This window comes from Mandrillus leucophaeus, unplaced genomic scaffold, assembly GCF_000951045.1.
Source record: "Mandrillus leucophaeus isolate KB7577 unplaced genomic scaffold, Mleu.le_1.0 Scaffold81, whole genome shotgun sequence".
In the NCBI taxonomy this organism is placed as follows: Eukaryota; Metazoa; Chordata; class Mammalia; order Primates; family Cercopithecidae; genus Mandrillus; species Mandrillus leucophaeus.
Window position 1 is genome coordinate 493357 of NW_012108808.1, and position 15330 is coordinate 508686.

General features: G+C 37.8%; 1 protein-coding gene across 2 annotated transcripts in view; it reads left to right on the forward strand.

Annotated features, from left to right (window-relative positions):
• KLHL2 (kelch-like family member 2) overlaps window positions 1-15330 on the forward strand; it is a 139983-nt gene that overhangs the window by 53476 nt on the left and 71177 nt on the right. For both annotated transcript variants that reach the window (XM_011967776.1, XM_011967777.1), the window contains one exon: window positions 13581-13743. In XM_011967776.1, coding sequence (XP_011823166.1) covers window positions 13581-13743 — 163 coding nt within the window. The remainder of the gene's footprint in view (window positions 1-13580; window positions 13744-15330) is intronic.

The window sequence follows — 15330 nt, forward strand, 5'->3', positions numbered from 1 at the left end:
AACTGGCATCCCACTGCAAAACATACCTTTCTAGTGATCTGAGTATTGATTACATACTGTGAAATCCAGTATCTCCTTACCTTTCATGGTACTGGGAAAACTCTGACGAATAGTTGACCTTTGGATAACCCATTTCTGATTTTTTTGTAATCTGGTAGTTGTGTTTTTCTGTCCCCAAGCACTTGAGGATGTGCCAAACTCCACCAGACAACAGTGGTTCATTGACGCAGAGATTCCCAACTAGAGGACAGGGGGCCCTGGTATTTTTAATTCTTATTTATCCCCTTATGGAGATTTAATAATGTAGACCATTTTAAACCTCACGTTAAAAATAGTTTCTTCTGGCCAGGTGCAGTGGCTCATGCCTGTAATCTCAGCACTTTGGGAGGCTGAGGTGAGTGGATCACAAGGTCAGGAGATCGAGACCATCCTGGGTAACACGGTGAAACCCCATCTCTACTAAAAATACAAAAAATTAGCCAGGTGTGGTGGCGGGCGCCTGTAGTCCCAGCTACTAGGGAGGTTGAGGTTGCAGTGAGCTGAGGTTGCACCATTGCTCTCCGGCCTGAACAAAAAAAGGGAATCCGTCTCAAAAAAAAAAAAAAAAAAAAAAAAGTTTATTCTGACAGAGACTATCACTATATATTTGATTATGTTTTGAGCTTAGTTACAGTCACGTTCCAGATCTGCTCCTCCAACACTGCCCTCCACCCATTTTGAGTGGATGACCATGCTTCGTTTGCAGCCACACATTTAGAAGTTGCCAAGTAGCAAGGAGTTCTGTAGAAAGTTCATCTTCAAGGTGAACAGAAACATCTACTGAGCAGTTTTTAAAAATGTTGTTAATGACTCCTCAAGATAAAATCATTTGAGTTACATGTATAATGCTGCATATTTACATTAATGTGGAACAACTCAGAAAATAATAAGGAGCTCTTAGGTTGGCTTTCTGCTAGTAAACTTCATGGCCCAGTAGACTTTGGCTAATATCGTATTGAAATTCAGAGCTCAAATCTTAAATTTATTACTGACTTCAAGAAGGGCCTTGAGTTAAGATATTAACCTTTCTGTTTCTCAGCTATTAAATGAGGCCAACAGTGCTTTGCCACTGCATTGAAATGATGTAAAAATATACCGGTTAAAGCTTGCAAAAATATCTAAATGCTCTATAAATGTTGAGCAGAAATAAGAGATGGGCAGGAATAAAAAGACTTAGGACCAAGAAAAGGAATAACTCATTAAAATTATTTGAGATCACTGGGTAGAAAATAGCTCATATGATTTTTCCTTCCCTCTTTATATTCTGAATCAGGACATATAAAAAATGTCCCTAATTTGCTGTGGAGTTCTCTCTGTCTTGTGCATTTGAGTTAGTGTGGAGACCACCCTCGGGTGATTGTAGTACCATGCTAAATCTTTGATTTAGAATCACCCATTCCATTGGTTTGACATGCAGTGGCTGGAGAAAAAGTTATGTATCTCCCAGCAGTGTCTATGGAGGGCTTATTGCTTTTCCATTTCTGTTTTCTTTCTCTTATGAGATAGAAGTACTTTGTGAGTAAAAGGGTTTGGCAGATGAGGTACTTGGTAAACACAGGTTAAAACTTAAAAAAAAAATACATAAATTCCTGAATCAAACCTTCAGGATTAGTGGTTGTTTATGATATAACCACGGGAACTTATATCATTGTAATGAATTTATCTGACATTCTAGCACCCAGAAATCAGTTACCTTGATATTTTATCACTTTACCTGATTAGTACTAATTTATTATTATCCAAATGCATAAAAATTTAAATTATTTACCATTTGAGTTTTGATGTTAATTGTATTTTATTATATTTTAAGTCTGAATTTGGAAATCCTCATAGTTTTAATCAAAATATTAGACCAACTAGAACATCCGGTCTCCATTCTAGTTAAATTATTTTTATTCAGTATAAGAATATAGAATAAAAAAAGTCTCATTTAAAATTTAATATGGAAAGGCCATTGAGGTCAGCTAGTTTGAGAAAACCTAGAAACCTTAGTATAAGAGCATCTAATAAAACTAGATGGATGTGAAACCCAAAGTGGTTTTTAAAAAATTTATTGTTCGGAGCAAGGCTAGGTACTCTAGAAGCAGTAGTAATTGAGTTACTTGTGGCTTTGTATTATTAAAATATATGGTCCTTGAAGTTGTCTCCACGACTGAATCATTTCGAGATTCATGTTTTAAGTAGTTTCATGTGGTACATAAAAGGCATTTATCTTGATGAACAAAAAATGACTCCATCCTGATTATGATTTAGTATATTATAACAGTGTCTTTGTAATTTGAACTAGAACAAGAAAAATAGAAACAATTCAAAGTCCTTATTAGAAATAAATCCAGTTCAAAGTGGATTTTTCTTTTCTTGATTTGTGATGTTTGCCTCATGTTGTTTAGGTGTGGAGCCTGTGTATAGGATAGCACATTTGTTTCAGGCTGGTTGCCAGTGTTCAGGGTTCGCCTCTCCAGTCCAGTCCAGGTGGTCACAGTCTACAGTTGTTAAATTATATGTTCTGGCATGTTTGGTTTGACACCAGCCAAAGGTTTTATAAACCCTAGCATTATTGACATACAGTCTTAAAAAATATTATTACCTCTTGGACCTTAACATCTTAATCTCATGGTTAGGTTAGTAAAATTAATGTGCTTCTGATAATCTGGTTTAAGTATATTATGCCTTTTCTTAGGCTATATAATTTATGAAAACTTTATTTCTAGCTTTTACAGTGGCAGTATCATAGCCAATGAGGTTTATCTGAGGCACGATTATTGCTAATTGAAAACTTTATTTCTTGGGAAAATAGAATATAGCTATATCGCTGACATAGTTACTGACATCACCCAAGTTACTGTTTTAAAATAAGTTTATCAATGCTAGTTTAGAAATTTGGTCATGTAAATGCATTTTTGTAGGATTGCCTCTTATTTTGGATTCTATCAGATAGGATTATTATTTTCTATTTGAAAACTTATTTCATGGCTTGTAAGTGCTGTCCGTTGACCTCTGGTTAATCAATTATGAATTTAAAGTACAGTTGTCCCTCAGTATCCGTGGGAGGTTGGTTCCATGACTTCTCTTAGGTACCAAAATCTAAGCATGCTCTAGTCCCTGACATAAAGTGGCATAGTATTAATATTTGCATATAACCCATGCACATCCTCCTGTATACTTTTTTATTTTTTATTTTTTTGAGACGGAGTCTCGCTCTGTCACCCAGGCTGGAATGCAGTGGTGCGATCTCGGCTCATGGCAACCTCTGCCTCCTGGGTTCAGGCGATTCTCTTGCCCCAGCCTCCTGAGTTGTTGGGGTTACAGGCACCCAACACCGTGCCTGACTACTTTTTGTATTTTTAGTAGAGATGGGATTTTGCCATGTTGGCCAGGCTGGTCTCAAACTCCTGACCTCAGGTGATCCACCCGCCTCGGCCTCCCAAAGTGCTGGGATTACAGATGTGAGGCACTATGTTCGGCCCCTCCTGTATACTTTAAATCATCTCTAGTTTATGTACAATACCTAATACAGTATAAATGCTGTGTAAGTAATCATTAATATGGTATGGTTTAGGGCATAATGACAGGAAAAAAGTTTGTACATAATCAGTACAGATGCACTATTTTTCCTGAATATTTTTGATCTGAGATTGGTTGAATCCCATGGAGGGTTGACTGTACTTGATTGTTTTTCCCCTAGTGGGATATAATTTACATACCACAGATCTTTACTGTACAGTTTGCTAAGTTATAACAAATGTACAGATCTGTTAATCCACACCCAAATCAAGGTATCGAGCATTTACAACCTCAGGTCTCTTCCCAATAAATCTCCCACTGCCTTTCCAGGCAGCCACTGATGTGATTTCTATTATAATAGGTTAGTTTTTCCTGTTCTTGAACTTCATATAAATAGAATCATACAGAATGTATTTCTTTTAAGGCTGATTTCTTCCTCATAACGTGTTTGTGAGAGTCATCTATGCTGTTGTGTATTTCAATAGTGATCCCTGTTTATTGATGAGTATGGCATTGTAAGGGTTTACTACAGTTTAGCATGTTAATAGATATGTGTGTCCTCTGACTAGAGACAGGATGGGATCCAGATCCAGTGCTGCCAGCTGTAGGAGTGAAGGATGCAAGGGCAGGAGCCAAGCCGTCATTAAAAAGACCAGTAGAACACTTTCTTTACTATGTCCACTATGTGGTAAAAATACTTGGTGTGGAAGTGTTCAGTAGTTCGTTCTGTTCGTGTCAACATTGTTTTATTTTCTAAGTTTCCTGAGATCAGAGGAGCTTGTTGTCCATCAAATTTTTCTAATATGATGATAGGTTAAAGCTGTGTGCCAAGTCCATTTAATTTTATAATAGGATTGTTTGTTATAGCAAATACTTTAGAAATGTTAGTATTTTAAAAGCCATTATTAGTCTTTATTATTACTGATAACATTTCATCATGTGGATTTACCACATTTTACTTAATTGTTGCCGTATTGTTAGATCTTTAGTTGGTTCTGGTTTCTTTCCTACTCTTATAAGTAATGCTAAAGTAAAAGTCACTTATGTATCTTGTTCCATTTTTTGAACTTTTTTCTCAAGGTAGATTTTCAGAAACATAATTTTAGGGTCAAATGTTTTGAACGTTTATATTTTTTGGTATCTATTGATCAATATTCCTTATTTTCTAAGAGAGTTGATTAGTTTACAGGGACAACAAAAATATGCTAAGGGACAAGGCTTACTATAGTTTGAATATATATTGTCTGGAAACATTTTGTTGTTTGAATTGGGAGGTGCTAGAGAGAAAAGTAAAAACATTTTGTATCGTAGTTATAAAATGCACTCTCATGGTTCTATATTTATTTGGTAACAAATGAGGCATCAAATACATTTCTCATTTTTGTATGCTATGTTTCTTCTTTTGCAAATTTTCCCCGATTACATCTTTTATGTTGAGAATATTTGATCAAAAAAGGAAGCTACCTATATTGTGAATGATCTGGGATAAAACCTCTTCTTACGCGGGAGAGAGTAAATCTTGCTGTTCCATTCTCATGGGGTAGAATGTTTAATCCAAGAAAAAAAGCCTTGAGTCAGAGCTGAGGTACTACATGGTCATTGCCATGCATTGTGTTAAATGGCTGACTGACATTTAATTTTTCAGCAACCCTGAAAGGTAGGTGGTGTCTTCATTATCCATTTGAGCCACTGTCAAATAAGTTAGACTTTTAAGAGAAACCGTGGGTTAAAAGTAGTAGAAGTAGCAAGTGGAAAAAGGACAAAGTACGAGAGATGGCTTTCAGTCTGCCTGAGGCCACTTTGCCCCCAAATTTGTTCTCTCCATACTACCTTTGCTTTTCTACTTCATTAGTTATAACATTGGAAATTCCACCAATTGCAGTTGTATTCTGCTTAAAAGTCAGCCTCTTAAAATGTTAAAAACCCCTAGAAGGGATTTATTCTGGAAGATCTTGTGTTATTAGCCTTTAATATGAGCTAATAAGACAGTTTTTTGTGTGGGGGGAGGTTGTTGTTTTTGTTTTTTTTAAACTCTGGGACATACCTGTTCCTAGGGGTGGAGTGTTGGGAGGAGGCAGGCAAGGTTGCATGTGGGGTACAGGAACGAAGGAGGAAGAAAGTTTCCTTCCTCTTTCTGGGATGTAGGGGGCTGGCCCGGTGCAGAGTTTTGACACAGGAAATGTTTGTCCTTGGCATCCTGCCATCTCCTTATTCATACTTCTACCTCTCAAAACCCTACGCCTTGGCCGCAAAACCCAGCCCTCTGCTCTGCGCATCCAACCATGACTCTCCACCCAGATCTGCCTTTCTTGTCACTAAGTGCTTCATCTTCTAAACGCATCACCCTTGCCTGCCTCCTCCCCACACTCCTCCCCAAGCTCCCCCTTGCAGGATAGCTGTGGCTAGCCAAGTCAAAAACAACAGCAACAACAAAAGCTGTCTTTTCATGTTTGCATATTTTCTTAGATATCTAGAAGTTATATGCATATGGAGCAATCAGAACCCTTGGTAGTCTCTTCCTACTAAACAAACTGCTAATGGCTCAGGATTTGAAAGACATACTACATAAATTATTTCTCCCTATGGAATAAATGCCCAAGCTGAAAATAAACTGCAGCTCCTAATAGCCAAGCAGAAGGAGTATACTTGTCTAAGCGAAACATCTTATATGTAATTTGGCTTGTCAAACAATGTGAAGTAGGATGAAAGCATCTTACTTTAAAATGTGCAGCTGGTGTGAGAATGTCACACGGATGCTAATTGTTTGGCTTGGTGTCTTCTGTTTCTCATGCTCTACAGTGTCTTCACTCATCATTGGTGGCTTCTCCCCCCGTTTCCTTGTTCATTGCAGAAAGTATAAAATGTGCAGCCTTATATTTGTCTCCATTGGTTGGAAATCAACATATACAAATAAAAAAGTTTTTTTTTTTTTCCTATTTTACAAAATGACAACATTTTAAGTTAGATTTATTTAATCAGGGGGCTCTGTCCTTCTACTTCATGTTTCTCCAAACTCTAAAGCTGTTGCTGTTCACCCAACAGGAAGAGTAACGTGTGGAGCCTGATGACTGTTCTACAAAACACTGGCTTGATGATCAAAGGTCGTTCAGACTCCAAAGGCCTTTCAACACGCCAAAGTGAGGCAATCTCTAGCGAGTGGAGGGTAGTATTTCCCGTAGAAGCCACAGTCCGTATACAGCTCCCCTTAGCCCTTGTTATATTTGCTAGCATTGTAGAAATCCAGAAAGACATTCCTTTACTTGCTTCTCCCTGACATTCTTTTAAATAATGTTTGACCATTTCAATGGCACATAGAAAATGTACCACTTCACAGATATGTAAAATCTAACAAATACATAAAAATAAATAGGAAATGTTGGTATCACACCTAACCAGAGACAAACCCTATTAACAATTGTGGTATAGCCTCTAGTACTGTCTGTTGTTATGTCCACGTGCGTTTACCCCAAAAAAGGGTCATACTGTAGATTCTTTTAGAAACTAGCTTTTCATATTAAATGTGTTAGAAATATTTTTCCAACTCATTAAATATTTGTCTACTGTATCTCTTTTAAGAGCTGCAAAATATTCAGTTTCACTGATATTATAGAATTGACTTCATTTTTCTCTTGTTATTGGACATTTAAGTTCTTTTCAATTTTTTATATTTTAAACAGCACTATAATTAATAGTTCTATAGCTAAGTGGATTCACATTCACAGTTTGTTCCATTGTGTAATATAACAGCTTGGGGTTCTTCTGCAAGCAAGGCTTATGTGCAGTTCATTTATTTGGGAAGTGATCCCAAGGAGCCACAGTAAGTGAATGGAGCACTTGAGCTGGAAAGGAGGGAAAACCAGTTCGTAGGTGCAGTACAGAACTGGCCATAGCTACATGTGACAGGACCTTTGAAAACCTCATGAAATGTGTCTCAGAACTGTCTTCTAGGAGAATACCAGGGGGAAGTATTTCTCTTCCTTTGATCCATTCTTCACTGGTCAAGGGTGGTCCCACAGCATTATTTCCCACTTACTTCCAGATTGTGTGGGTATGAGCCCAGTGCATCACTGAAGTCCTAGGATAGGAAGCCAGAGAGAAGTATGGGTGGGGGCTGGGGTGAGGCCCTGTTTCGTTACATCTTCAGAAAGGTGGTCAAAGCCTGCTAGGGCCTCGTTGCTGCAGTGGTGGCTTGAGCAAGAAGTAAGGCTGAGGGACTTTGTAGTAGGATACAAGAAGTGTCTGGTACACATACATTCCTGGAAACAGTTTGTAATTTTGTCTCAAAGGACATGCAGAATTGTATCTCTTAAAATACAAATACACATGGGAGTCATAAAATTATGTTCAGGTTGATTCATTTATGAGGTACACATTCTAAGACCTGAGGATGCGGCAGGGGGCGAAACAGATGCAATCCTACTGCCACAGAGCTTACATTCCTCTGTAGGAAGATAGTAAACATGGGAACAAATACATAACATCAGTGCTGACAGCAGTAGGTGCTGGGAAGCAAATGAAATGAAGCAGTGCTGTTAGTAGTGACTTGAAAGGGACCGAGCCCATGCTGAGAACACAAGGTTCTCATGATTTTAGATGGCACACAGAAAACCTCAGAGTGAAGAGATTCGGGGTTGGGTCGATGGAATAGAACTAAAGGAGAAGGATGTAGGAAGCAGGGGCGAGGGCCTCTTTACAGTCACTGTGTGCTTTTACATTTTTCCTAGAGGCACATATACCCAAGAGAGATTTTGGCTTTTGGAGTGTGGCCTTCCCTCAGTATATACACTATATGGAATTTAATCATTCTTTGATTCTTAGAAAATATCATTAATATTCAAAATATATAGCAAATTATAATTGCTTCATCTTTGATGTTTTGGAATATACTTCAGGATCATAGCGTGCCTTAGGGTTATTTTTAATCAATCTCAGGGTTAACACTAGTGCAGCACAAATAGATGGAAATTTCCATTACATGGTGACTGGGGGTTTATTGTATCAACGTAATTCTACTTCATAGAAGAAGCAGCGCTGTTCACCTGTTCCTTTGCTTTAGAGAGCTCAGAAAACAAGTTTCAAAGACATAAATTTATTCATTTGACCTTTTAGTTACAATGCCCAAGATATTTTTGTGACCTAAATAGCAAAGTAAGAACATTGCTAGGTGTTTCTCACATTTGTTACCACTAGTACAATTTATCCACTTCAGTAGAAAATAAGCCATGGGATTATGATACCTCCAGATTAAAGCACATTCTTCTTTTTCAGTGATATGTAAAACCACAGGATCAGAATTACATTGGATATCGAAAGATTAGAATATTAAATCTGATCTCCTAAATCAGGGTTTTCCAAATTCTGATCACTTGTAATCATTTGTGTGCCAGCTTCAAGATTTTGTTATATTCTACAGGTGCTGATGCTATTACATTTTTAATGTTTTTCTCTACAGTGAGTCAATTTTTGCTTAAATAAGTTTACTTGAGAAGGAATGTTTATATTATTGTATTATTGAAATAAATGGAAAATAACTTTAAGAAATATATTTCTAACTATGAATCTATATTCTTTTTGTTTTGTTTGTTTGTTTGAGAAGAGTCTCACTGTGTTACCCAGGCTGCAGTGCAGTGGCGTGATCTTGGCTCACTGCAACCTCCGCCTCTCGGGTTCAAATGATTGTCCTTCCTCAGCCTCCCAAGTAGCTGGGATTACAGGTGTGCACCACCATGCCCAGCTAATTTTTGTATTTTTAGTAGAGATGGGATTTCACTATGTTTGCCAGGCTGGTCTTGAACTCCTACTCCTGACCTCAAATGATCTGCCCACCTTAGCCTCCCAAAGTGCTGGGATTACAGGTGTGAGCCACCAAGCCCTCCCTGAACCTATATTCTTGACTATTGATGCAAGAAGTTTATCTGTACGTCATCTAAAATCATTATACACATTTGGTTAGTACTGCTGTCATAGCAGGCTTGGCCTGTCCCATACCAGGCGTATGACCTTTAGCAAGTTACCCAACTTCTTTTTTTTTTTTTTGAGACGGAGTCTCGCTCTGTCGCCCAGGCTGTAGTGCAGTGGCCGGATCTCAGCTCATTGCAAGCTCCGCCTCCCGAAGTTACCCAACTTCTACCCTCTGTATTCACTTGTGTACGATGGAGATAATGAGATATTATTGTCTGACAAGTACTTAGCACAGTGCCTGATGTAGTAATTACTCAGTAAATGGAAGCAACTGCAATAATGTATTGTTGAAGTGGTTGTTGCCTTTGTTTTTTTTTTTTTTTTTGAGACGGAGTCTCGCTCTGTCGCCCAGGCTGAAGTGCAGTGGCGCGATCTCAGCTCACTGCAAGCTCCGCCTCCCGGGTTCACGCCATTCTCCTGCCTCAGCCTCCCGAGTAGCTGGGACTACAGGCGCCCGCCACCTCTAGTAGAGACGGGGTTTCACCGTGTTAGCCAGGATGGTCTCGATCTCCTGACCTCGTGATCTGCCCGCCTCGGCCTCCCAAAGTGCTGGGATTACAGGCTTGAGCCACCGCGCCCGGCCACCTTTGTTATTATTCATGGAAAGGACAGTGTTGGGGATTTAGAAATTATACAAATACTTCCATTCTGCACCTAAATTTGGGGTTGAAGGTATTAGAACAGTAGACCAAAGAGTTGACCAATTTAATTATATCCCTAGCTTTCCAGGACTCGCTGTATGACTTGGTCAAGCCGTTTAACCCCTCTAGGGTGTGGTTTCTTCATCACACAAATTAGGAGATTTGATTTGATTTGATCTCAAGACATTCAGCTTGCAGGGTGCCAGCTGTTTGAGTGGTTTTGATCATGGAATGTGGTTCATCTGAAGTCAGAGCATTTTAAATTTTGTTTTAAGTGGCTATTTGATACACAAAATAAGCTAGGAGTTGATGTGGCCCCAGCTGTTTTCCTGTTTTCATTATGAGTGACTGATGGTCACGAGGCGTCATGTTAGCAAGCTGGGTCAATTAGTAATTGCTTTTGAAGCTGTTTATAATTAATTACATAATTGTGAGCTATTGAAGTTTAGTTCTAGTAAAACTACATCATAAAACCAAGGCAATTTCAAAAGATTTTCTGACAAAAGAAAAATATGAACAAACTTTTTGTACATTTGACTTACCTTTATTTTATGTTTAATATATATTTGTCAAGCATGTAACACTTTTCACTGTCATCAATAAAAATTATATGTGAATGTAATCTAGCCACGTGGACCACTGTTGAAATAACTTTTATATTTCTACCTAGATGACTTGTTATGCCCCTTCCAGATAGGATAATCTACAGTTTTATGAATTTCAATCTCCTAATAAGGTAGATCTGAACTTGGTAATGATTAAGTTCAAATCAATAAAGCCAAATAAAATTTTAAAAGCCTACTATAAATATATACATATATATAAGTGTGGGTGTATATGTTAGTATAATATACCAACGACTTTTTTTTTTCACTTAGGAATATATTTTAGAAATTATCTCATTTATTTCCTCTTTTGTTTGAATGACTGCAATTGAATAGATGATTCCAATTGTTTAATCAGTCTCCTTATGATGGACATTTGGGCTTTTTTCTAACTTCTATTACCCACAATAATGCTGTAATGAATGTGTTACACGTGAGATTTTGTGCATATGTTAGCATATCTATAGGTGAAATTGCTGGGTCAGAGGACATGTGCATTGGTAATTTTGAATTTGAAATAAACAAATTGTTCTTCATGGAGGTTGGACCAATATGTGCTCCCACCAACAATGTGTAAGTGAGCCTATTTTCTGCCCAACCACTTTTTCCTCATCATTCTGTGTGACCAAACAATTTAAATATTACACTGTTTTCTCTAGGAAAATGCTAATTAGAGGGGTGATCATACTGTTTGTGCAGATTTCACAGAGATTGAATATTACACTGAAGACCACTTTCTAAACTATATGTAGGAATTTAATTTGCTGAATTAAATGGTTAAGCATCTTGGAACGCACTTTATGTTGCTTTAGAGCGCAATTACACTGGCATGGAAAAACCTGCAATTTGAAAATTATCAACAAATTAAAGCCTTCTGTGAATATTCTCATAATGAAACCTACTATACATATCATGCAAAAAGTTTTGCTATAATGTTATTTATACTTTATTTTCTATTTTTATTTTTATTTTTTGAGACGGAATCTCGCTCTGTCACCCAGGCTGGAGTGCAGTAGTGTGATCTCGGCTACTGCAACCTTTGCCTCCAGGATTCAAGTGATTCCTCCTTCGTCAGCCTCCTGAGTAGCTGAGACTACAGGTGTGTGCTACCACACCCGGCTAATTTTTGTATTTTTAGTAGAGATGGGGTTTCACCATGTTGGCCAGGTGGTCTCAAACTCCTGACCTCAAGTGATTCACCTGCCTTGGCCTCCTAAAGTGCTGGGATTACAGCTGTGAGCCACCACGCCTGACCTATTTTTCTTAAACTCAGAAGGAAAAGGCCTTATGTCTAGATCCTGTTTCTATTTTTTCTTGAACCTTTAGGTTCATGAGTTAAAGCTTCTGTGCTTCCTTTAAGAAAGTCAGAAGTTTGTTACAGAGATGTGAATGATGTCTTTCTTTTCTATGTTTAGGACTTATTCCATAGATTTAGGAAAGTCATATAGTCATAAACCATTATTATTTTTCTGTCTTTGGGCTACAGTGTAACATATATGAAAGTCAATTTCTGAAGGAACTTAGGTTTTTTTTTAATGCTAATGTGGTCTTTTCTAAAATTTACCATTGTTCGAATAGTTGAAGGTTTGTTTGTGGGGTTTCTTTGGCTTTTATGAAGGATCACCAGATATTCAATAACTTTTTTTTGAAGTTTTTCTCCTTAATTTGACTTTCAAATATGGTCCTTTATATAGCACTGTAATAATTCACTTACAAGGAAAAATATTTTTCTGTTATTGACTTATTTGAAAAGCATTTGTAGTGTTGGATATAGTATTTATAGTGAAGATAGTGGTTCAATCCCACAGAATAACCTATAATTAATATAAAATTACTTGGAGTTATTCAAATAAAATGCAAATTAAAAAGTTATTAGATAATCACCTATTACATTTTCCTTGTTAGCACATATATTACATTCTAGAGAAACTGTCTGCTTATAGGTAGAGGCTGTTGTTGAATTTTAAATTGTTCTACCCTGTAAGGAAAGCAGTTGTTATGATACTCACACAGTGGAAAAACAGGCCTTCAGCAAAATGAGGCTTTGTTGTGATATGGATTACTCTGGGGCCACTCCTTCCCCACAAATCACTGAAATGCATGACTGCTTGAACTAGGAGAACAAAACCATTTTCATTGAATCACAGCACCCCCTAGCATCCTAATAATTTACGGGTTTGTTTTGTTGCTGTTGTTTTTGTGTGTGTGTGTGTGTGTGTGTGTGTTTTGTGTGATGGAGTCTCACTCTGTCACCCAGGATGGAGTGCTGTGGGGTAATCACAGATTACTGCAGCCTCAACCTCTCAGGCTCCAGTGATCCTCCCACCTCAGCCTCCTGAGTAGCTGGCACTACAGGTACGTGCCACCACACCGGGCTAATTTTTGTATTTTTTATAGAGATGAGGTCTTGCTATGTCGCCCAGCCTGGTCTCAAACTTCTGAACTCAAGCGATCCTTCTGTCTTGGCCTCCCAAAGTGCTGGAATTACAGGTGTGAGTCACCATGCCCAACCAAGAATTTGTGTTTTTAGAAGTCAAAGGAACATTTTGTTTATGCTTATAAAACAAACCATGAATCTAATAAGATCTGATATCTCATATTCTTCTGACCAAGGAGAAGAGACCTTTGAAAGATTCCATGGAAATTATGGGGAATGTGAAGAGTCATCATTGTTATTGAAAATAATTGTTACGTTTGTTTTCTGTGGAATATAGGGGTATGAATGCAGATAATAAACTATGGCTGAACCTCTTGTGTCCTGTGTAGAAGTGGTCAGAGAGACAGTGTTTTTCCAGCCAAGTGCCTAAGAATATTAATGTGTGTGTTGCAGGTACTTCTCCCAGCAGCTGGTCTCTTACAGTTACAGGATGTGAAGAAGACTTGTTGTGAATTTTTGGAATCCCAGCTTCACCCTGTCAACTGCTTAGGAATCCGGGCTTTTGCTGATATGCATGCATGTACCGACCTTCTGAACAAGGCCAACACCTATGCAGGCAAGTGGAGTAGACCTCAGCTGAATTTGGGAGGAAACTGGCTTGATTTTTGGTATGATTCCACAGTGGTCTCTGGAAAGTCATGTCATATTTCTGTGTGTGTGTATATATGTATATATGTCTGTGTATGTATATATAACATTTTCTTTATCCACTCATTGGCTGATGGGCACTTAGGTTGATTCCATATCTTTGTAATTGTGAATTGTACTGTGATAAACATACACATCCAGGTGTCTTTTTGATATAATGATTTCTTTTCCTTTAGGTAGATACTCAGTAGTGAAATTACTGGATTGGATTTTAATTCTTTGAGGAATCTCCAGACTGTTTTCCATAGAGGTTGTACGAATTTACATTCCTACCAGCAGCGTATAAGCATTCCCGTTTCACCACATCCACACCAACATCTATTGTTTTTTCACTTTTAATAATAGCTATTCTGGTTGGGGCAAGGTGGTATCTGGCTGAGGTTTTAATTTGCATTTTCCTGATGATTAGTGATGTTAAGCTTTTTTTTTCATGTTTGTTGACCATTTGTGTATCTTCTTTTAAGAAATATCTGTTCATGTCATTTGTCCACTTTTTGATGGGATTATTTGTTTTTTTCTTGCTGACTTGTTTGAGTTCCTTTTAGATTCTGGATATTAGTCCTTTGTCAGAGGCATAGTTTGCAAATATTTCCTCCCATTCTATAGGTTGTATGTTTACTCTGGTGATTATTTCTTTGGTCTTGTGGAAGTTTTTTTTTGTTTTTGTTTTTTTTTTAATTAGGTCCCAGTTATTTATTTTTGTGTTTGTCACATTTGTATTTGGGGTCTTTGTCATAAATTTTTTTGGCCAATGCCCAGAAGTTTTTCCTAAGTTTTCTTCTAGAATTTTCATGGTGTCAGGTCTTAGATTTAAGTCTTTAATCCATCTTGGGTTAATTTTTATATGTGGTGAGAGATAGGAATACAGTTTTATTCTTCTACATGTGGCTATCCAATTTTCCTAACACCATTTCTTGAATAGGATGTGCTTTCCCCAGTTTATTTATTTATCTGTTTTTAATACTTTAGATTCTATGGTACATGTGTACAATGTGCCGGTTTGTTACATAGGTATACATGTGCCATGTTGGTTTGCTGCACCCATCCACTGGTCATTTACATTAGGTATTTCTCCTAATGCTATCCCTCCCCCAGCCTCCCATTGCCCCGACAGGCCCCGTTGTGTGACATTTCCCATTCTGTGTCTGTGTGTTCTCATTGTTCAACTCCCACCTATGAGTGAGAACATGTGGTGTTTGGTTTTCTGTCCTTGTGATAGTTTGCTGAGAATGATGGTTTACAGCTTCATCTATGTCCCTGCAAAGGACATGAACTCATCCTTTTTTAATAGCTGCGTAGTATTCCATGGTGTATATGTGCCACATTTTCTTAATCCAGTCTATCATTGATGGACATTGGGAGGTTCCAAGTTTTTGCTATTGTGAATAGTGCCGCAGTAAACATACATGTGCATGTGTCTTTATAGTAGCATGATTTATAATCCTTTGGGTATATACCCAGTAATGGGATGGCTGGGTCGAATGGTATTTCTAGT